This window comes from Anolis sagrei, chromosome 3 (assembly GCF_037176765.1).
Source record: "Anolis sagrei isolate rAnoSag1 chromosome 3, rAnoSag1.mat, whole genome shotgun sequence".
NCBI lineage: Eukaryota > Metazoa > Chordata > Lepidosauria > Squamata > Dactyloidae > Anolis > Anolis sagrei.
The window spans coordinates 106268785-106293254 of NC_090023.1; the positions used below are offsets into that span (position 1 = coordinate 106268785).

A 24470-nucleotide genomic window follows, 5' to 3' on the forward strand; every position below is an offset into this window, starting at 1 on the left:
TGGTTTTGATCCCACTGGGAGGATTCCTTGGTACATGTCTAACGGGAGTGCTTTGGGAAGTTGTTCCCATACAATGGAGGTAACTGATCAAAACAATCAAAATGAAAGGATTTTAACTGTCTGGGCAGCTTTTCAAAACAGTACATCATGTTCTTCCCCATCTTCTTTCCTTTTTTTTGGAGTGGGGGGGATTACTTCTTCACAAGGAAGAATAGCTTTGCTGGATCAGAACCAAGACTCATCCAGTCCAGCATCCTGCCTAACAATGGGCAGATAATGATCTATCCACAATAGTTTATTTAATATTTACACTGTTCATTTTACAAAGAAATGTGGACTGACTTTGATATTCCATGTCCTCTCTATGTAAAAAAGGCAGGATTTCATACCTGTTAGCATTATTTTTATGAAACATTTTTATCGGTAAAGCAATTGGGTTGGTGACCAGAATGGTCCCAATGCTCATTAGCAATTCTCTCTTACTATTATTTCCAATATAAAAGGCAATGACATTCAGTGATATAGCAGAGCTGTCAGTTCAACTGCAAGCACAACTCTATTCATGGCATTTAATATCCCAGTCAGTGATTCTTTATACAAAAGCAGCAATGTATTGGTCATGACTGTGGCAGAGTGTCAAGACTTGTCTAAAACTTGGAACTTTCAAATCTCTAGATTTCATGTAGATTTCATGTAGTTTTTAAAGATGCAACAAAAGGCTTTACACAAATATATTGGTCTGAAACATAAGGCTGGACTAGTGACTGATATATTTAAAGACACACATAAACACATTTTGATAAGCCTATTTATGAACATTGAAGTTAGTGTACAAGGTGTGCCATGGATGTATTAATTATCCATCCATCCTCTATAAATATTAGACTATATTTCCTATTTTCTTCCCTCAGCATCCATATAGTTGTTGGAAATGACATTTCATGTGTAAAGCAAGCATGGCAACTTCTTCATAATCCTACTGATCAGTGAGTCTCTCTCCCCTGAATTTACTGTTGGATACTGAGTCAACGCACACAGACAAATGACATTAACTTAATAAGTGTGCTGTACCCGTGATTAACAATAAGACTCAGACTGCAGTATTTTAAAAACTGGATGCACAGGCACTTGAAAGGAACTATCACAGTTTAATAATACTTTAACTTCTATATCTTCATCCTATGAGATCCTGGTCTTTCTAGTGTGATGAGTCCCTTAGAATTCTCTGCTAGAATGCTGTAGTTTAGGATCCATGGACTGCAGTGGTCTAGAAGAGAATTCTAAGTACCTCACCAAACAACAAATCTAGTATTCTATAGAACGAAGCTATGAGAATTAAAAGTGGTATCAAAAGTCTGTAAATGTGTATATTCTTATGAACTAAAACCTGGAGGAATTCCTCGCAAGTTCATGGCTTTTGGCTGTCATGCCTAACAGCAGACTGAAATATGTAATAAGCATCTAAATTATTGGTAACTATCTGTGACACGGTCTGAAGATATGTTCTATGATTTGCACTTTTAGTAACTGCTGTTTCCAGAAAGCTTCCTACTACAAAGTATCTCTCTGTTTCAGGAAGCATAAAACAAAGTGCTGATATAATCACTGTGCACTGTAATGTGAGATGTGCAATTCAGTTGCCAATGCAGCGTACAATCTTTGCATTTTAACAAAGGGAAATGCATATCCTTTCTAATGATTCTGTGTCAAGTTCCATTACTATCTTTATTGATGATGTCTTACTTTCTCTTTTTAGCTTTCAAGTGTCAGTGTTAATGGAGCTCACAGGAACCTCCAGTTTGGCCACTGATCAATCTACACCCACTTAAGCTTCCCAATGTCACAATGGTCTGGATATTCAGACCATTTTCTCTACAGCCCTTTAGAATCAACAGTGAGTCCTTACTGATGGGTCCATCTGTGCATAACTAAAATGGAAAAGAATCTGCAATTAGTGATAGAGATAAATTTTGAAAATAAATGCAGCAAGTAAATAAATGCAGCCCATATCGGCTGTCTTGTTTATTTCTTCATATTAATACTTTGAAAAACTATAAAACATTCAATATTAACTTACCAAAATTCTTTTACGATCCTTTTCAGATAGGAACTTCACTGGTGGGTACTTCTGAGTAAAACTGCAAAATTTCAAAAACAGAAGCATAAAAAATATTAAACTTTATAGAAGTTGGTAAGTAGTACTCCTACATATGGGCAAAATGTCAAAAGAAAATACTATTGTGTCATTCTAGCAGCAGCAGGGGCCAAGGAAACAGAATTACAACCAGAATCACATTGTCCAAATGGGGGGTTCTCGTTTGCCGCACAAATCTGGAATCATGAATTATGATTTACGACTCCTGACTTGCTTGAAAGCAACAAGAGGGGATCCTTAATCCCTTTGCTCTTGGTAAGCTTTCCAGCAAGCTAGCACAGCTTCTCTCACTTGAAAGCAAAAGTGCTGCGTGCACTAATATGCAGCTCATAATTGGGAGGGAAGGATTCAATCTTGTGTGCAACAACCCGACTGCGTGGACAGTTATAACACTGAAGAAGTAAAATAATTGGTGTCAAGTAGCACCCATTCTAATGGAATAAAACCAATCCTACGTAGAAGAAAATCTTTGCTATTTTTAAAAACCCCAAACTGTTCTTCTATTTTGGATCTGAAGTGGATAATAACTTTATTACAAAGCAGCATATTTTCTAAACACAGCATTCTCCTTGAAACCAATAGCCAACTTTTGTGCTTGCTAAATTCCTTGATAAAATAAACATTGCAGGCTGTCCACAAGTTACAAACAATATAGGTTCTGTAGGTTTGTTCTTATATATGCAAGTCTGAACAGGTATTTGAATTTGTAGGTAACTCTAAAGTATAACTCCAGTCAAAAATATATTTTAAAACTTTGGATAGCATAGGGAAGGGTTAACACCCCTGTGGTGTTTCTTTTGTTGTCCTGGCCTCTGTTCAGAAGATTTCACTTCACTTTCTGTCCCTATGATAACTGGATTTTTTGGAGGAAAATGGCTTGTGGTGACAAAGCTTCAGTGGAGAACTCTTTTCCTCGTGATAACCCCTACAGGAGTGAAGTTCCCTTCCAAGGGGAAGATGTGTCTCACGTTTTGTCGTCTCACTCTCATTCTTAACTATGAGTCATATGCAAGTCAATGAAGCCATAACCGTTCAAAGCCATGTTTTGAAGTTTATAATCAGGGTTGCAGAGGCCCTCTGATTGCATCTACTCATGCATCTCTTCAGGAGACTCTCGTTTATTAAAATTAGGATTTCTGTGTTAGACACAAGTCACAAAATAGGTACCCAAGATGAACCCATAGAATTCATAGAAACTACAAGAGATACATCTCACAATGTTTCAAAGATGGTATCTATTAGTAGAAAACCTCCATGCATGTAAGTCAGTGTGGGCTCCTGTGGCCCCCTATTCAAGCAACTACTTAGGCTCAAGGTACAGAAATGTCTTAATTTCTGATACAGTATATGGTTGTTTCAGAAATTTGTGTTTGGTTCTAAGCAGCCCACTAGGGATCACACACAGGTTGAAATACATAGTCCTTACGACTAATACGCTACCACCTCATGTGCATCTTGAGCTGGGTTGTTTGTTCTTTCTGTGGATTTCACTTAGAGCCGCCGCAAACTAGCGTCTTGGGAGAGCAAGCTGTGCCAGCACGACCGATGACGTCGAAGACTCCGCCTCTTTCTTCGCCCATTTCTCCGCGGCCGCATGGTTTTCTCTTTGCTAGGGCAGCGATGCAAGCGTACTCTCGCTGTTGACAGAATTCAACAGCGAGAGTACGCTCGCATCTCTGCCCTATCAAAGGGAAAACCACGCGGCCGCAGAGAAAGAGGCGGAGTCTTCGACGTCATCGGTCGTGCTGGCATAGTTTGCTCTCCCAAGACACTAGTTTGCAGCGGCTCTTAGGACTCCCAAACCTTGTTTCCTTTTTCCCCAAACCCATGCGCTATATATTGCTTCAGTATTATAGAATACTGAAGATCATATATTCAAGGCACTTGAAAAGCCCATACTATACTGAAAATTACAAGCTTTGCAGACTAACCTAAAAATATTATGGGAGGGAGAACTAGAGACAGTCTACTCTGTCAAACTATTTCTGTCCAGCATCAGCTATGATTTTAACTGTCACAGATTCAATGTGACTCACTATTCTGTTACTCTTGGAAGGTTCTTTAGATCGTGCTTTTAACTTTGGCAGGTGACAAGAGTTTCAGACTGACTTCAGAGATAAATGTTTCTGGTTACAGAATTGCTGAAATATCCTGCAATTATGGGAATGATCCAGATGTAAGTACAACAAAATAACCCACTTATATACAAAATGGAAAATAAATCAGTTCAGCCAATAATGCGGCTGTTGAAACTTATTATATAGTTCAAATACACAGCAATCACAAAATATTACATGAGTTTGGTGCAGTCTCTCTGAAAAGGTATCAACGCCGTGTGATCTTGCGTCAAGTTAAGCATAAATTGGCAGCCCATGACCGGTTTCGGCCTCACTCCAGGCCTTCCTCTGGTGGACTGAAATTGTCATATATATCAATATATGCTGCAAATAAGTTCATTGAGCATCATGTAAAAATATATTAAGATACATATAAATATATTATATTTTAAAGCTGCATATCTTGTGAGTACACCTATTTTGTGAAATACGTTCATATTTCGATAAAACATTTATTTTCTGTATATGCAACTTTTAAATGCTTACAGCCACATTTTGTTCCTTTGGCCTAGATCCCACTAAACATAAAAACCTGTATTTCTAAGGGGAACAAGTATCAAGTTTATAAATGTTTAAGTATCTTTAGACATGTTGAAATATATGATGCTCAATGGATATATTTACAGAAAATGTTGATGTATATGTTAAATATCGAGTTCATAACTTTGTTAATATATTTATATGTATCTTAATATATTTTTTACATGATGCTCAATGGACTTATTTGCAGCATATATTGATATATATAACAATTTCAGTCTACCAGAGGAAGGCCTGGAGTGAGGCCGAAACCGGTCGTGGGCTGCCAATTTATGCTTAACTCGACGCAAGAACACACGGCATTGCTACCTTTTCAGAGACAGTACCAAACTCGTGTAATATTATTTTGTGATTGCTGTGTATTTGAACTGTATAATAAGTTTCAACAGTCACATTATTGGCTGAACTAATTTATTTTCCATTTTGTATGTAAGTGGGCTATTTTGTTGTACGTACTACTCAGGAACCCATTCATAATGATCCAGATGTAGCAAACAAGGGTTGGAGGAAGAACATGAGAAATTGCCAGAGATGATGAAAGTTCATATTTCATGCTCATAAACAGAAATACCCACTTTCATTTTGTGGTGGAAGAAAAACAAATGTCTTAAGACTCCATGACAATAACGTTTAAGTCTTGCCTATCAAATTATTTTCTGTATATGCAGGTGGAGGTACTGACTTAGCTGATTAAATAGGAGACGCCTTTTAGAAATCTGGAAAACAGAAAGGCTTTAGAGTTGTGTGACCTCTGTCCAATGACCAATAGCAGCATTAACTGATCCTGTGACTGGCACTGCAGCTTCAGTCATTCTTATCTCATTTCAATGGATGAAACCAGATGAAGAAATTTTGCCTTGTTTTACAATGCTGCCAGACATGGCAGGAGTCTGTAACAACACATTCTACTACAGGCTACTATGAATATAAATATAGAGCACCAGGATAAAATAAGTGGCAACCGTTTTAAGTACCTAACTAGGTCACAACGATATTTGAAAACAATCACTAGATCACAATGATATTTGGAAAAACTGTTACTTCTGTCTTAAAGAAATGTTTTGAAAGGAATTAACTACTAGCCTTGGGCTAGTACAATAAACTAGTCAATTGACTGACTGATTGATTGATTGATTGATACAGTCTAGTGCAATTGTTCTCAAACTTTGATCCAGGTATTTTGGATTAAAATTACAGAAATCTGTCAGGAATTCTGGGAGATACAGTCCAAAACATCTGGAGGGCCAAAACTGAGGAACCACTCTTCTTGAGTTTCAATCTATCTTGACTCTTAAAGCTTAAATCCAATTTGGTGCTAGTGACAGGACTTTTCCCCCCTTTCTGAAATATGCTCTTGAGGGTTTTCTTCATCCTCCAGAGCAGGTTTTCAGGATGTATACGGTTTTAAGAGTAAACCGCCCTCTTCCATCTTAACAGTCAAGAAAAAAATCCACCATCAGATGGTCCCCATAGGAGCCAGAGCAAATAAAGGGAATGGAAATGCTGATGTATCAGTAGAATAATTCAAACCAACAAATATTTAATCCTGAATTCTGATGTCAAACTCAGAAATGCCTTATAATTGTTTGAATTTTAGAATTAAAAATGCTTTCAAAAAATCAGGGATGTAACACCTGCTTGAGTATCAACTTTATTTAATGAAAACACGCCCCTTCAAGATGGTTAAATAAATGAAACCTGTATGAAATTGACTAACTGCCAAATCAGTTGATTGATGCTGAACATCACCATATATGTACTGGTGCTGACTTTGTATAATGTACTTAAATTTGCAGAGGAGAATTTGGAATTGATTTCAACTCGTATTTTCTTCCCATGTGCTTTAATCAATTCTGAATTAAGATAATCCTACTATGGGTTTTGGCAAGTTTTATTAAAAGTAAGTTTGCTACTACCTTTCTCATTATGATATTGGCCTTTACTTAAAGACCAATATCATTATACCTGTGCAGGTATCATTATACCTGTGCAAACATCATTAAAACAATGACACAGATATGCTTGAGATAACTGTTGGGAATTCTCCTATAAGTCATTACTCAAGATTAATAACAAAGACAGGGGGATTAAAAATCCAAAACAAAGAAGAATTTATTCTGTGTTGCAAAATGTCACTCAATTCAATTATTTTTACATAGGCTTTTTGACATAATTCCAACTGCTAGTCTCAATTACAGTAAATTCAATGGGACTTACTTGGGTTTTGACGTATCATGTATCAACTGATTCAATGGGACAAATCTAGTGTTGAGGACAGCAACTGGATTCAGAACTGTATGTTGAGCCAGTGTAAGTCGCGTAACCATCTACTAACAGATTCCAAAACATACATACCTTTTTTCTAGCTCTTGGATCTTCTCCCTTAAAGGTCCAACAACCTAAAGACAAAATGAAAATTAAATACTTTGTGTCTTCCCCCTCATTAATGTCCTTTCATATACAATAATGACAAAGCATAAAAGGCAGAATAGAAATTATAAGCAACATGTAGCTATTCTTTTTACGAGTAAAGGGCAGAAATTCACCCACTTAAATGGCAACCACAGTGAGACATGCTGTGCAATTTCTTATGGATTTATAGTAGCACTACATTACATTTATAAATGCTATATAATAATCACACATAATGCCAAAATATAGTTTGTTCCAAAATTACCAACCTAGATGTTGTTTGATTCCTAAAATAGCATGATTTTTTAAAAAAAGCCACTTTGATACTGACTTACATATATGACAGATACATAGGAAGGGATCTAGAGCAAACACTGGTAATACTAGGTTAATTCCAGACATAACCTGTATCTACACTGTAACATTAATGCAGTTTGACACTGCTTTAACTGCCATGCCTCAATGGGAGTTGTAGTTTGTTGAGACACCAGCACTCTTTGGTGTTGTTTATTTGTTCAGTCACTTCTCACTCTTCATGATCTCATGGACCAGCCCATGCCAGAACTCCTGGTCGGTCGTCGCTACCTCCAGCTCCTTCAAGGACAGTCATTTCAAGGATAACATCCATCAATCAATCTTGCCTTTGATCAGCCCCTTTTCCTTTTTCCTTCCATTTTCCCCAGCATCATTATCTTCTCCAAGCTTTCCTGTCTTCTCATGATGTGGCCAAAGTACTTCATCTTTGCCTCTAATATACTTCCCTCCAGTAAGCAGTCAGGCTTTATTTCCTGGAGTATGGACTGGTTTGATCCTCTTGCGGCCCAGAGCACTCTCAGAATTTTCCTCCAACACCACAGTTCAAAAGCGTCTATCTTCATTTGCTTAGCTTTTGCTCTTTGGTAGGCGAGGGTAAAGACCTTATACAACTACAGCTCCTAAGACTCCATATAATTGCTTTGTAACAGTTAAAGTGATGTCAAACTGCATGAATTATACATTGTAGATGCATCCTTAGTTATATTCAGAGAAGCCTATCTGAGAGCAATGGATTTAAATGTATAACTAAGAAATCTAATTTGAATCAACATACCCTTACTTCGATTAGCCTGGATCAAATTTTATTTTATTTTAGCATCGCTGATTTAATGATTAAGCACCCCAACAAGAAAACAGTAATATACTCATGTGATGTACTTGGGTTTTTCAGATAAGATGAGATACATTATGGAGCTCTGGATACTATTTAAATCTAAATTCAGTTGCAGTACCAACAATAGATGACCCATTAAATCAATGGGAACTTGCAAAGTCAATACTTAGGTAAGACTCAGATTCAACAAGTCTATTATTATAAGTCAGGAATTAGTACATGATCAAATATTTAGTATCTGGATTTAGTATCTAATGCGGGAAATTATTGGGTTGCATATTAATCAGTGTTTTATATACTGTACCCAAAACAAGGGTCTATCATAAGATTATAGCGAACAGAAATAAATGCAATTTCCATTTTTAAAAAAATCACACATCTTCCCAGAAAAGACTGTATGTTTGTCACAAAGGCATGAAACTTAGCAAGGCAGAATACTTTGGTGGGAGTGTTCTGTGAAATTTAGAAACATTCAATGAGAAAAAGATGAGAAGATGTGTTCATTCCACAGAAAGAATCAAGGAAAAGACAACTGATACAAAAAATAAAATACTGAGAAACATGCAGAAGTAAAAAAAAAATGTAGTGAGTACATTGCATACTGACCTCTTCAATTTTATTTTCTACTTTCTGATCACCATTATCTTGGATAGACCTGTTGCATATCAAAAGAAATTATTTTACATCTGAATGTCAACACACTGGAAATACATATCATATGTAGGAAACTTACATCCAGGAACAAAGATATTATTCTTAGTCAATAGGTTTGAATAGATGGCAGGAGGCGTATGCATTCCCACCTTCTGCATGTAGAATTTCATATATAAACTGGTGCACACACATATATGGATGGCTATTCCACGATTCCACTGGATCTACCCACCCAAGACAAAAACTAAGCTGGCTTTTATGGCTCCCAATCAATAAGCACATAAATACATTCATTTCTCCAGCACTGTTAAGGACCAGGGAAGAACAGAACCATTCATTATTTATGCATTCCTGTCTGAATTCAGCATCTTTTGACCTTATGTGGAAGCCAGTATGGAAAAAATTAGCTAAAGGGCAAAGGAGAAAGACCTTATGATAAATGTTACGCATATAAAGCCATTGCCTGGAACATCAGAAGAATGAATCGCAGTGCCTGCACACTGGAGGAAAGAAAACAGCACTCAGATGCTCTTGTTTTCTACAGGAAGGTATAGAGAAGCCACTGTGGTGACCAGAATGGGAGCAGAGAAACCTGGATTCACAAAACCCATTAAATAATTTTAAAACTAGCCACTATTTCTCACCCATACCCATCTACAAGTTTAGTGCTGCATGCTCAAGAGTTTGTTGCAAAGAATGAGAAAACTCACATATAACATTCTTCATAGAGAACGAGTTGTACGTTATTATGCAGACATATTATTATGCAGAAGAGGGAAACATAGATACTGTCCCCTCTTTTGCCTTTGAGAACTTTCCCTCATTCCCTTGAAATATTTGTCTTGCTGGAATGATATTTTACTTGAAATTTTAAAATTTGGGTACATTTTAATTGTATTTTTAGGTGTGAGCTGCTCTAGTCTGATGAAGCGTATCAATATTTTAATTTACGATATTACAAAGAATAAAAAATAGGAACCCCTGACAGGGTTTTTAGCTATGTAGGAACCAAATGCCCAATAAGAATGCTGCACTCCCATTACATTTTTCTTCTTTCCTCCAATTTGAAACACCGCAGTAATTTAAAACTTCAAGTGTGCATTCAAAAAAACATTTTAGAAAAAGGGGCTAGATAAAGTTACCAAGGTAATGAGAACATAGCAGGTATGAGGGGAAAGTCGCTATAGTATAGTGATTTGGATGTCATGCAGTTCAACTTCTCTACATTATCATCAATGCAGAAAGCAAAAAGTAAGCAAGAAAGTGCTCAATATTACCTCATGTTGAGTACATTTCCCCAGACAGCTATGAGAAACAAAAAGAAAGGAATGAGTTAGTATTGTATGAATATAATCTGAGTCAGTACTGAATGCAAAGAAGCTAAGCCTCAGAACATGTCACAGAGGATATGTCAAACTAGACACGGATGGATTGAACTAACTCCTGTTCATGTCAAGGTTCGTTATTATTTACATCACTGCCTGTTTTAAAACATTTCCAACCTTTGTTATTTACATCTTCATACATTCTTGCTGGTTTAACTATAAAAATATACCACTGCTACATCATTTAAAAAATATATCCTTTCAAATCATAACGAAGAGTACACTTATCAATATTTTGGGCACATTTTTTGTCATTGGGCCAAATTAATATTGTGCCCCATACTTCTAGACCAGGGATGTCAAACTCATTTTCACCAAGGGCCCCATCAGCATTATGGCTGACCTCAAAGGGCCATTGTAATTATAGGACTGTATAAATGTATAATTTATAAATGTTTTTATAATGGTGTGTTTGGATGTATGTATTTTATGTTGATATGTTTTGACTTTGTTGGACCCCAACTTGAGTTATTAAGAGATGCATGTAACAAATATTTTATTATTATTATTATTATATTATTATTATTATTAAATGTAACTGTTGCTCTGACATTGAAAGCCTTGCAGGCCACAAAAAATAACACGGCAGGCCGGATTTGGCCCAGAAGCCTTGAGTTTGACACATGTGTCCTAGATTATTGAATCATGTACTTCCATTTTCTGAATTACACAGATATCCTCCCATGACATTCTCATCAAATAAATTCATATGAGGTGCTTTACAATGTTCTTCCTTTCAATGTTATTTTTTATAGTACTGAATGAAGTTCAGCTGGCTAATGCTATTCATATTAGAAACAGTTGTAAAGATGGAAGGCTTTTTTCTCCAGCATTCTTTCCTTGGCCCATGTCCCACTGTTCCAAAGGTGCTGGTTTCTTTTCAAGGAGCCACTGGATTCACAAAACTAATTAATGAGTAGCCTCTGTAGGCGTTATGTCCCAATCTGCCCTTTCATCAGATCAGATATTTTCTTATCAACATTCTCTCTGAAAAATTGTTTCAGTATTTGCAACTTAAAAGGTTGATGGTTCGAATCTGTGGGACAGGGCAAGCTGACATTGTTAGCTCGCCCCTGCTTCTGCCAACCTAGAATTTTGAAAACACGCAAATGTAAGTAGATCAATAGGTACCACTTCAGCGGGAAGGTAACAGCGCTCTATGCAGTCATGCCAGCCACATGACCTTGGAGGCATCTATGGATGACGCCAGTTTAGAAATGGAGATGAGCACCAGCACCCCAGAGTTGGACATGAGCAGACTTAATGTCAAAGGGAAACCTTTACCTTTACCTTAACTTACTCAAAAACATATGAGATGCTAGAGCAAATGAAAATAATTATTCTTTCAACAGACTTCAAAGAGCACGCAAAAAGCTTCAAGCAGAGTCTAGACGTGATCCTTCCACAAGAACCTTAAGACTTGTCCAAAGGTTACATATTCCTTCATTTTAAAAGAGTTTCTAAGTAGAAAATAATGATGCATCATTCACATATCCATCACCATATACAACGAAACAAGGTTTTTCTTGATTTCAGTTTCTAAATTTTGAAAACATTTATACTCACATTAGTATAAAATCCATCTGACCCAGTTACATAGTGTCTACTTACATAATATTTTCTATACAGAAAATGAGTTATGCATTCATCAAATTAAAAAAAAACCCTTTCATTTGCCACTTTTCTACCACATGGGTCCCACTGAATCTAAATCATATTTGAAACGGAGATGCATGGCCAAAAACATGCAGCTCCCTTTCTAAATATGATTTAGATTCATCATATTCTTGTTCCTTCAAATATGATGACTACTCATCAACTAATAGATCACGATCAAATAGACCACAAGAACCAAAAGGTAGCCCAGTGGCCACCTTTCAGTGTGACTGAAACGGTAGGAAATTCCTAGCTGAAGTCTCATCGCAGCCATATCAATCAACAGGATAATCCCATGTGTGCCAACTCAGTTCCACTGAATGAAATCAGGATCATCTTTAGCTTCAGGCTAGGGAGAGGAACTGGGCAAGCTGTCCTCATTAGCCCCCAGACCAGCTCACTATCTGCTGCCCAATTGGTGGGTGAGCCACAGAACTAAGTGGAGCTTTGAGTCCAAATGTGTATATGGGGCCTTCTTCATGCTTTGTACATAGGCATGGTCTGTAACCCAAGTTCATAGAATCACAGGGTTGAAAGATATCACAATGGCATGCAGGGATACACAATCAAAACATGTTACCACATCAGTTTCATCACATTATGCTAGTGATTCTATCTGAGTCCCAGCAAATTTGTCTTCATTTTGGGATACGGGTATAGGATGGCAGACTAAATAGCCTCATACGAGTCAGTGTTCCTTTCAGCAAGAGCTTGGAAAATTTACTTTGGAGGGGTAAATACAGCTCCCAGGATCCCCCAACCAGCAGTACGTTTTCCAAGTTAAGCTTTCAACCCTAACATCTGTCTTGCAAACTGGGAATAACAAGGAAAAGCCTTGCATGATGGTTATGATTGCTAAGATAAGGAACGTGACACACACTGAATACACTTAAGTGCCACAGACACCCCATAAATTATTTTAAACACAGTTCTTTTCATTAAAATTTTAAAGCGGAGCTAGCATCTGAAACACAGATCTTTTAGAATGGTTTTATTAAAAGAAATGGAAATATATAAAAAAATCAGGCCATTTTGTAAATCAGCCATCATAAGCAAATTACCCAAAGCATGGCAGACACATACAAAAAACACAATGTAACACGATTTTTGTTCCTTGGTTATAAATAGCATTTTTTAATTGGTGTTGTTATAAAAATATGGGAAAGGTTTGTTTTTTCAGGACTTTCTGTATCACGTTTTGCTATAATTTTTCAATGAATATTTCATCTAATCTCAATCAATTCAACATAGTTTGTGGCAGCCACAAAAACTAAGTTTCTGGAGTATAACAACTACTTTCAAGGTAAGTAGAACACAATTAAACAGGAAACAACACTTTCAAACTGGGAACAGAAAAAAATTCATTTTTTTACATAATGTAATCCCTGTCCTCACCAAAAAAAAAACAAAAAAAACAAACCCTCTTCTATAACAACCAGTTATGCTATAACTGCAGAAGCCCATCAGAGTAATATGGACCACTGGGAAGAATAACACAGCCTAACAACAACAAAAAAATTCCTGGTGTTTTGGTTTTTAGGCCTGTTCCTGGGGTTATTTGGGATGCTGATTCATAAAATTGCATTGGATGGACCACATCAGCTCTAGTTTCTCAGATATGTTTGTCGTGATTTCTTATGGGCGAGCAAATGAAGACTGGCTTATGGCATATTTTCTATATCTCAAAAACTAGAGTTGATAGGGGAAAACTAGTGCCAAATATACCCACAAACTGGTCTAACATTTGAGGCACCAAATGCCTCAAATGTTAGAACAGTGTAATGTTATCATCTGAGGATGAAGATCACTTTGAAGGGAATGTCAGCTTGTTCCTAGACATTAATTTCCTTTACTGCTTCTCAGGAGATAGCCTTGCCCAAAATGGTGCCTATCTAGATGATATGATTCTCTAATTCAGTGGTTCTCACCCTGTGGGTCCCCAGATGTTTTGGTGTTCAACTCCCAGAAATCCTAACAGCTGGTAAACAGGCTGGGATTTCTGGTAGTTGCAGGCTAAAACACCTGGGGATCCACAGGTTGAGAACCACTGCTCTAATTCCCACCAACTTTGAGACAGCATAGCCAATGGTCAAAATGGGAATTCATCACTGGAGGACAAGCTGGGAAAGGTTTGCCTAAGAATTGGAAGGTGCTAGTAAATGATGGTATCAGCCCCTGGATTGAGAAATAAGGGCAACCACAAGGTTTCATCTTTTATATTCAGTAAAGAATACTAACTATGATAGATCAGTCCACTGGATATAAATGCCTATAGTTGATTAAAATTGTTCTGACACTATCACGCAAGCCCCAACAGTAGACACTGTGAATTAGGTGAGATGACAGCCATTTTGGTGACTTTGATTATAAACGACATGTATGATTTGCTTAATCTCTCTTTCCATGGTCAAATATCCACATGTATAAATGCATCAAGAAATTCAGTAGAACGTACCAGTCCCTTCTAATTTCATATTATGTGGCAAGAGTAGTAGTCATCAAAAATGGAATACAAGCAGCTTTCAAACCACTCCTTATACGGACTGCTTAATTGAATTAAGAACATACCGTTAGTTCTCTGTGACTTGTGTAATGAGAAACAAGTATAAAAGTCTATCATTAGTATTTCCGCATCAAAAGTAATTTGTTCTCTTAAGATGGTGATCACAGTAAGATACATAGATACTAATTTTAGTTCATTACTTTAAACCAATTTAAGAAAGTATGGGACTAACACTAGCACAAACATCCAGTTAAGGAAGACTTTGTTCTTTTGATGATGAACAAAATGTGAATAACTTACATTAGCTATAAAACTAATGAGACATCTCTAATGAGTGAAAAAATTCCTAAAGGCAACCCACTTTTAAAATCAGAAACAGTAAACACACAAGTTCTTTGATTCTTGAACATGCTTGCTCGGACAGGACATATATATACAAGACACAAAGCAATTAAGCAATGGCCTAAATTTGCACATAAACTGCTTTAGGATATGTCCATAGTCAACACAGATTCCTGGGTACATTACATAAGGGAAGCTTCCATAAAATGCACTTAATGGACTTAATGTTGCTGGATAACCAGAATTTCAAGAAAAATGGCACATGTAAATAGAACTGTCCCAGATTTTAAGCATGGCTTAAATTTTTCTTGATTGTCAGCATTCAATATTTTGTATAGCTCCAGAATTCCCAGTATCACACAATGTGACTAAGAAGAGAGAAAACATATGTTCTGAACTAAGAAATTACAACTGAATGTCCCAACCAAAGTATTTCTGATTTATCTAGAAATATAAAAGCTGAGAAGGTGGGAGGCAAACTTGTGCTAAAAAATATTCCTACAAAATACTTACTTTTGAAATTTACTACTTTCTTTCTTCTGATATCTCTAAATATAATGTTTCCAATTCTACATGTATTTACCAGGGAGCAGATTATATTGTACTTGATGGGTCTTATCTCTCATACAATACACAGTATGTATGTACAGTTCTGAAGCTGTAATACTTAACAGAGCAAGTTTTACAGGAATCTAAAAATCCACATGATTTCTCTGTAAAAATTTACAAATAGACCAAATGAAATGTTTTGGTGCAAGCTACTGATATTTGTCCCTTTCCTTGGGCTCTATAAAGCCAAATCACGGGCTCAGTGAAATAGCATGACTGTATTTCACTTTCACCTCAACTCTAGGTATTGATATGATAGAAAACCCTATGAAATGTATGGAATTGCCATAAATCGACAAACACTTGAAGCCACATGCACTTTTGCGCACACATACATAGAGTGAAGTGTTTATATACAGGCTGGACCTATGAGTCTAAACTATGTAACAACTGAATCATATATATAAAATAATATAAGAACCATCCTTACTGGGCTCTTCAGTAGGTCTATGATGTAGTTCAACACTTTACTCAACCTGTAGGTACTCAACTGCCTATGGGAAGCCTACCAGCAAGGCATGGGTGCAAGAGCACTTTCTGTCTCATGTTACACACAACTGTTATAAAGGGACTCACTTCCTTTGATACTGGGGATGATATAAGAACCATCCTGATGAGCAGAAACTGATAGCCCTGTCCTCTGTATCCAGTACCCTTCTTAATACCACAACTACATGTTAATAAAGCAAATAAATCTTTTTATCTGTGATTAATCTCCCACCAGACAGCTTTAGTTGATGACCTTGGATTCTAGTATTATAAATGTGGGAGAATTGTTTTGTGTTTATTTCATCCCACTATACATAATTTTTTACACATTTCAAATCCCCTAATTCACTTCCCTCCCTAAACTAAACAGACACATAGGGGAGTTGATCCAGTGCTTTGAGCATTTAGGTTGCCTATTCCACATCATTTATAGTTCTATCATATCTTTTCTTCAGGAGAAGTACCGATATATGAGATGAATTCAGGCTACCAATTAGGTTGGGTTTAGAGGATTAATGTTCTTTGAAATTATCAAGAAGCACATCAATAAAAAGCAAGTGCCACAATATTGTTTTAGTTACAAATCAGATACTAGAAATGGTATTCACATCTAAAGATACACTTTAATAATTTAATTACATGAACTTTTATTTTAAAAAAACCCAGTGTGTGTTAGAATACAAATACAAGAGGGAACAAACCTATTCTTGTACTGTTTTTATGTTCAAATTATGTGGTAAGAATATGTGGGGAAAGAGAAAAGGTCAGTACAACTATTCTGTTAGTCACTTTCAACTTGCAGAGAACACTCTAAACAGGAGAGTTTTCAAGTCATGCAGAGGCTCTTCACATGACTAGAAACCCTGAAATGCATTGTATACCAAAGTTGTATGTGTAGCATAGACTTGCCTAACCTTTCTCCTTCTGAATTCACATTAATCCTAACCTGGGAAGTTAAAGATGCTCCTGATTGGCATGTTACAAGACAAGTACTTAAAAATAATATCAGACTCAAAATATCATGACCAAACAATGTGTGCCACTTGTGTTATATGTAGACAAAACCTCAGGGAAAGAGTTCTGCACTGCCCATACTTATTTCATTTCATGTGCACTACAAAAGAGTATAAAATGCTTGCAGGAGAGATTAAATCACAGAAAGGAGGCTGGGTAGGCATGCTTTGTCAATCCAAGTTCAGCCATCTCTTTAAAAAATCAACCTACCAAGTGTAATAAACTGGCAGGTCACTGCAGTGGATACGAAGAGATCGGAAAGTAGAAAATGACCTGGATCAGATTATATTTTAGATAATCAAACAGACAACAAGTTTTGTTCCAGTTGTGTGACTTATGGTTACTCAAAGCGGAACCTATCAAAGCTTTTTTTGTTCAGAGGGAATGTCACTCAGTGGCTTTTAATAGCCAAGTGGGCATTCAAATTCATAGCCTAACAGACAAACAACTATACCACATTGGTTCTGAGTAAAATAAAGAATAGTTGATCACTTGGGAATGTGCAATGGGGAGTAACTGGTAAGACACAAAAGCACCAAAACAAGAATGTTTTACTTTATATTTTGTATAAGCTAAGACGTAATGAAACAATGTGTGTGCATCTTGTTTTTTTAAATACTGCCTTGTTATAGTCCAACCCCTTCTATTCTGGCAAAACGAGTATGTACTGTTCGATGAATACACTGGACACAAAAGTTCAAATAAGTTACAGGGGCAGCACTACTCTGATCAAGCTGATATTAAGTCACAAGACTCTATTAGGTTCCACGAACAAAAGGCAATTCTTCATTAACATCAAGGAACTTCAAAGCCAGCCATCCGACTGTAAGAGGCTATGTAAAAGCCTTCTTGTAAATCTATCAGTGTCATTTTGACATTAACTATAGTGGACAATAAGCCAATTGTTCCTTTCTCAAATTAGCTACAGAATCACACCATTAATTAAGACATCTTACAATTATAAACACTTTACCATCCTGGCAAAGTCACTGTGCACCTATCTGTAAACAGAGCAGCGGTCAAGTATGATATACCTATTATGAAAGCCAAGATCAAGCTTGGATTTGTTTCCAAGAAACCATCAACTTTCAAGTTGACTCCCAACATTCTCAGGCATTGTGTAAGTGCTATGACAAAAGTTGGTTTTATGGCCTCTGAACTGCATCCCTCACCATAGCCCATTAACTGGATCCCACACATGGATCCCACACATTAGTCTAGTTTTCAGATTATCTGTTATTGGTGTAGAAACTGTACAAGGGGAGTTTGGTCTTTTTGGTCCTTCTGAATTTTTCAGGAGTGGATAGATGATTGAGTACAGTGCACCTTGAAAAATGTTTATCTTAAGATTGGGGGGAGCAGAGAAAATGGAGATGTTCAAACCATAACATCTTTATTCCAATCTACGGTATGCTTCAGATGTTTTAATCTACAGTAGGTCAATTTATTATTCAGGCTCACTGATCAAAGTATTAGTCAAATGCAATAACCTTTAAGTCATGCAGGAGGTCCTAGCAATGCCTAGAGAAGTGTTCTTTCTAGGCTTCCAGAGCAATTCTGTCTTCAACTTCTGCTGGAAATTCCATCTGAAATTCCACCTGAGAAAATACTTCTCTAGGCATCAGTAGGTCTTCCTGCATGATTCTATGGTATGTTTCAATCAGAAGTCAAAAGATAGCATTGATTTGAGATAAAAAAGATAAGATTCCTGATTATGCAAATATTATAAGAAGGACCCTGGAACAATTCCCCTCTGTAAGACATGGCCCTACTGTATTCTATGGAATGCTCTAAGGATTTGTTCTATATTGGCTTCCTTCCTTTTTTTTTTTTTTTTTTTTGCTACTTACAGTCTAGAGTGTGTATGTGCCTTTAGCAACCCCATGAATTTCACAGTTTTGTTAGGCAAGGAATACCCAGAAGTGGTTTTGTCAAATTCTTTCTCAGAAATATAACCCAAAGCACCTAGCATTCATTGGTGGTCTTCCATTCAAGTAATGACCAGTGCTGACCCTATTTAGCTTTCAAGGTCAGATGGCATCTAGTGCCTTTGGGGGAATTAGCTTATCCTAGTACAATTTCCACAAATATCTTCACCACTCATGACATATGTGTTTGGAAAGTATTCTCCACATTTTTGGACTTCCAACTTGCTAGGTGGGGAAGATGAGAAATCTTGAAAATATCCAATCCTCTTCTCTGATTAATTCAATTTCTATCTTAAAGGATATGCTGGCTGTTCATCAATTTAACAAAAAAGATCTGCAAGATTTCTTCTTCATGACATTAAGTGCAATCATAATCACTCTCCTTACCTATTTTATTTCCTCTCTCCTCTTGGTTAGCAATATCCCCACTGTTCCTTAGAGCCTGTCGTACACTTAAAACCCACAAGTCTATGCTTCCAACAATCAATAGTCTAAAAGTAGCTCAACACACATAACGATTTTTCCTTCTTCAAAGCAAAAGTGAATTATGCAGCAAGAAGCCTGAAATAAATTTTAGGCAAAGCTGTTGCCCTATAAGTAACTTCATTGTGATCCAAGTTATCATGTAGAATAGATATGCCCTTGGGTTGTTGTAGGTTTTTCGGGCGATATGGCCATGTTCTAGAAGCATTTTCTCCTGACGTTTTGCTTGCATCTATGGCCGGCATCCTCAGAGGTCTGAGTCCCTCTACGGAGGTAGAGAAGATTGGGATATAAAAGTTTTAAATAAATAAATAAACCATTTTCAGAAGAAATGGACAATAAAATAATTCATGCTGTAGCCCAAGGGGACAGAGAATATGTCCTTCGATATTGGGTTGGGGGAACTGTAGCCATCGGACTGCAGGTACCTGTCAGGGCCATTGCGGGGAACAGGATTTTTTTTTTTAAAAAAAAACAACTTATCAAACAACTTTGACCCCAATTGATTCTGAAGTTGAGCAAAGAATGTTCCCTCAAGCTTAAGACAAAGCATTCCATAGAAGACATTTGAGAGCAATTTGGAATATTTAAAAGTGTTTTTGGGCAGTTTAGGGTAAAGGGTAGAGTGAGAGGCCCTGTGAGGTTTCCTCACAGACCAATCAGACCTACAAGCCTTGAACAGCCATGGTCCTGCATTTGCAAGACTTAAACAGTGCAATTGATAGCTAAGGCTCTTAGGCCCCTTCTACACTGCCCTATATACCAGGATCTGATCCCAGATTATCTGCTTTAAACTGGATTATATGAGTCACCACTGCCAGATAATTTAGGATCAGATCCTGAGATATAGGGGCAGTGTGGACGGGCCCCTAGAGATATCCCATTTGTAGGACTGCCACAGATTCACTATCGCTGATGGGAGATGAAGTCCAACAATAACTGGAAACTTGCAGCTTCCTATTCTGGTTTAGCCCTAGTCACTTTAGGACAGACAATAAGCAAAAGGGATAAAGTTGCAATAAATGACAAAATAAAGTCTATCTTTTTATTGTATACCCAATTTTTATTATCAACATTCATCCATAGATATTACAAGCAAACCCTAAACACCTGAAATGTTATATCAAAATGTGATCTCTATGTTATCTGTTTTTACATATGACACAACATTTATTTATTTATTTATTTACTTTGCTTATATACCGCTGTATCTCAAGCCCAAAGGCGACTCACGGCGGTTCACAAACAGTAAAAACAGTAGAAACAGCAGTGGTTCCATACAACATATAACAATTGACTTAACACATTATCCATAAATTACCAATAAGCAATTACAATGCACAATTATTACAAAAAACAACCGTACCCAATCTTCTCATCATCCAAGCGTAGTCCAGGTTCGTCGTCCACTGTTCCATTCCTATGTTCCATTACCAGATTGCACTAAATTACTCAAACGCCTGCACAAACATCCAGGTCTTCACCTTTTTGCGGAATACCATTAGAGATGGTGCTAGTCTAATGTCCGTAGGAAGGGCGTTCCACAGCCGAGGAGCCACCACCGAGAAGGCCCTATCTCTCGTCCCCGCCAGCCGAGCTTGAGAAGCAGGCGGGATCGAGAGCAGGGTCTCCCCAGAAGATCTCAAACTCCTGGTGGGTTCATAGGCAGAGATGCGGTCAGATAGGTAGCTTGGGCCGGAACCGTTTAGGGCTTTAAAGGCCAACGCCAGCACTTTGAATTCAGCCCGGTAGCAGATCGGTAGCCAGTGGAGTTGGCGCAACAGGAGGGTTGTATGCTCCCTGCGCTCCGCTCCTGTTAAAATCATGGCTGCCGAGCGTTGGACTAGTTGGAGCTTCCGAGCTGTCTTCAAAGGCAACCCCACGTAGAGAGCGTTGCAGTAGTCTAAACGGGATGTAACCAGAGCGTGGACTACCGTGGCCAAGTCAGACTTCCCAAGGTATGGGCGCAGCTGGCGCACAAGCTTTAGCTGTGCAAATGCTCCCCTGGTCACCGCCGAAACATTTAAACTAAAGCATGCTTGTCATTGGTACTTCAGTTTGCTTTGTAACAAATATAATTAAAATATTGGTTCATTATGCTTGCATTAATGGTTTACCGCATTCAAAATACAAAGGAACATTGTTCTGCTGATGGTAATGACTGAAGAAGAAAAAATATGGACAACCTAAAATCATTAAAGTACTTTATCATTTTGGAAGAGAGCATTAGACATATATTGTCAACACATCCAGCTGCAAAATTAGAAAAAATATTCTCTGTTCTTAAAAGTTGCTATTTCGTATTATTTGGTTTCTACACTACAATAAGAAAAGACAACAACAATCAAAAATATTATCTTTAAAAGGTATTATAAAAATTCTGTCTACAGAACCAAATAAAAACAAGCATAAATTTTCTTGGAGAATAATCTTGTTACTGAAATATGATTCCATTTCATATTCAATTATTACAAATCCATGCCTATTTTGTCTATTGCAGAAATTATGTGTTTGCTATACGTGCACTTGTACACACATCACTGTGTGTAAAGAAATCGAGATTATACTGCACGTTGCCAGATTGAGTATGCCTTTAAATATCTTACAACTCTCTCTTGTTTATTGCTTTCTTTGTGAGTGCTCAAGTGATCACGTGCAGGGTTTGTGGAAAACTACTACGAACCATCACATTGCCTTTAGGGGGTTTCTGCTCATTCTTTATCAATGCAAAAGAACACAGTAAAAGTCTGGCTGAAATACAAAATGCTGCAGGATTTGGGAGAGTTCAATACATCTGAGATGATAAAAATAGAGCTATTTTTATAGCTCTAAGGTAGCATCCTACAAAAGATGGTTTCAACGTAGTAATAATAAACTTTATTTCTATCCCGCCACCATCTCACCGAAGGGACATGGGAAGGGTTACAAAGAAACACCAGGGTGAAACATACAACATAAAATGGAAATTAAACCTTACAAATTTTATTAAGGAGGCAGCATCATATGTATTTACTCAACTTTCCTCAAAGTTGCAACATTCCTGAATGAACCTTAAAGACCCACAAACCTTTATTATTTTGGGGAAATAATGAACAGTGTAACTTCATGGTGTAGCATTTTCAGCAGTGAACTTTGACTCTGTAGACTTGGGTTCAAATTGCTGCTTATCAATGGAAACCCAGTGGATGACCTTCAGCAAGTCACTCTCTCTCAGGCCTTCTATGCTACCATATAATGCAGATTATCAAAGCAGATAATCCACATTATCTGCTTTGAACTGGATTATCTAAATCTACGCTGCCATATAATCCAGTTCAAGAAGATAATCAGGATTTTGTATGGCAATATAGAATGGCCCTCAGTCTGAAAGGGAGTCAAAGACAAAATGCCTCTGAATCTTAGAGTTGCCATAAATTGGAAATTACTTGAAAGCACACAAGAACCTTCAAGCTCAAATATTATCTCCTGAAATGTATCAGTGCGAGTTGACAAAACTGAATCCTACTAAAAGAGTGTCAAGCAAAATGATGATCTCAATTACTTCATGTTTTCAAAGTTGTTCTTTCATCCTCTGTATTTAAGGTGTCCTTCACACATATAACCCCCTCGACCCTGTTATGTATCAGAAATCACACATCATAGGAACGGGTTCACCTAGCAATGTCCACTCTTGCCTCCAATGTATCCTTCAGTTTGTTATTGCTGTTGCTGTGTGCCTTACAATCGTTTCTGTTATACAACAACCCTAAGGCAAACCTAATATGGATTTTCTTGATTAGTGGGGATTTCCCCTCTGCAATTTGTAACCATCAGTCTTCCCAAATCTTGTGTCCTTTGGCTATTTTGAACTGAGACAGCCTATATTTCTTGATACTAGTCTGAACCTATGCTAAGCTGACCGACCTTACTAAACAGTCCCTGAAGCTGTCCCACATGGTTGTTTCCTACTTCGTAGGTAGCAGGTATGCAAAGTAAGTACAGCAGGAATTATATCATCATCTCATTCCTGGCCATGGGGGAAACACTTTTATAATCTTGCCTGCCCCACAAAGTAGGGAATGTCCATGCAGGGGGCTCCAGTAAGCTCATAGAGGGTCAGAAACCCAGAATGAGGCCCCAAGTGCCCCAAAAACATTACAGGCCATAGCACCAAAATATACTAGGCCTGTCGGTTTTAGTTCGTTAATTCGTTATTTCGTAATTTAATCGTTATTTTTACCATATCCGACGCGATTTCAAAACATATTTTCAAACCCGGAAGGGTTTAAAAATATCGAAACAGCAGCCCCATTTTTTTTACGAGCTTCACCTCGTCTCGTTAATGGGATGGAGGCTGCTGTGCTGCTGGTGCCTGGGAGCCAATCCGGCGCTCCCAAGCACCCAGCAGTAAATGGGGCGGGCGGGGCGAAGGGGCGGCGCGAGCAACACAGCTGGGAGGAGGAGGAGGGCGCAGCAGCCGGAGCCGATCGGATGGCGCGCGCGCTCCTGCGCCCTCCTCCTCCTCCTCCTCCTCCTGGCACTTCCTGCAACACAGCTGGGAGGAGGAGGAGGAGGAGGAGGAGGGCGCAGGAGCGCGCGCGCCATCCAATCCGCTCCGGCTGCTGCGCCCTCCTCCTCCTCCTCCTCCTCCTCCCAGCTGTGTTGCAGGAAGTGCCAGGAGGAGGAGGAGGGCGCAGCAGCCGGAGCCGATCGGATGGCGCGCGCGCTCCTGCGCCCTCCTCCTCCTCCTCCTCCTCCCAGCTGTGTTGCAGGAAGTGCCAGGAGGAGGAGGAGGAGGAGGAGGGCGCAGCAGCCGGAGCCGATCGGATGGCGCTCTTGCTGTGAGTTTTCAGGCTCTTTTGCTGTGAGTTTTCAGGGCTGTATGTATGACCATGTTCCAGAAGCATTCTCTCCTGACATTTTGCCCACATCTATGGCAGGCATCCTCAGAGGTCTGTTGGAAACTAGGCAAATGGAGTTTCAGTTTATCTATGGAATGTCCAGGGTGGGAGAAATGAAAGCCATTCAATGCTAATCAAGGTGACCATTACTGC

General features: G+C 38.0%; 1 protein-coding gene across 2 annotated transcripts in view; it reads right to left on the minus strand.

Annotated features, from left to right (window-relative positions):
- Positions 1 to 24470, minus strand: part of UXS1 (UDP-glucuronate decarboxylase 1) — a 53583-nt gene that overhangs the window by 24521 nt on the left and 4592 nt on the right. For both annotated transcript variants that reach the window (XM_060769707.2, XM_060769708.2), the window contains exons 2-5: positions 10306 to 10333; positions 8981 to 9029; positions 7168 to 7211; positions 2078 to 2138 (exon numbers count right to left, since the gene is read on the minus strand). In XM_060769707.2, coding sequence (XP_060625690.1) covers positions 2078 to 2138; positions 7168 to 7211; positions 8981 to 9029; positions 10306 to 10333 — 182 coding nt within the window. The remainder of the gene's footprint in view (positions 1 to 2077; positions 2139 to 7167; positions 7212 to 8980; positions 9030 to 10305; positions 10334 to 24470) is intronic.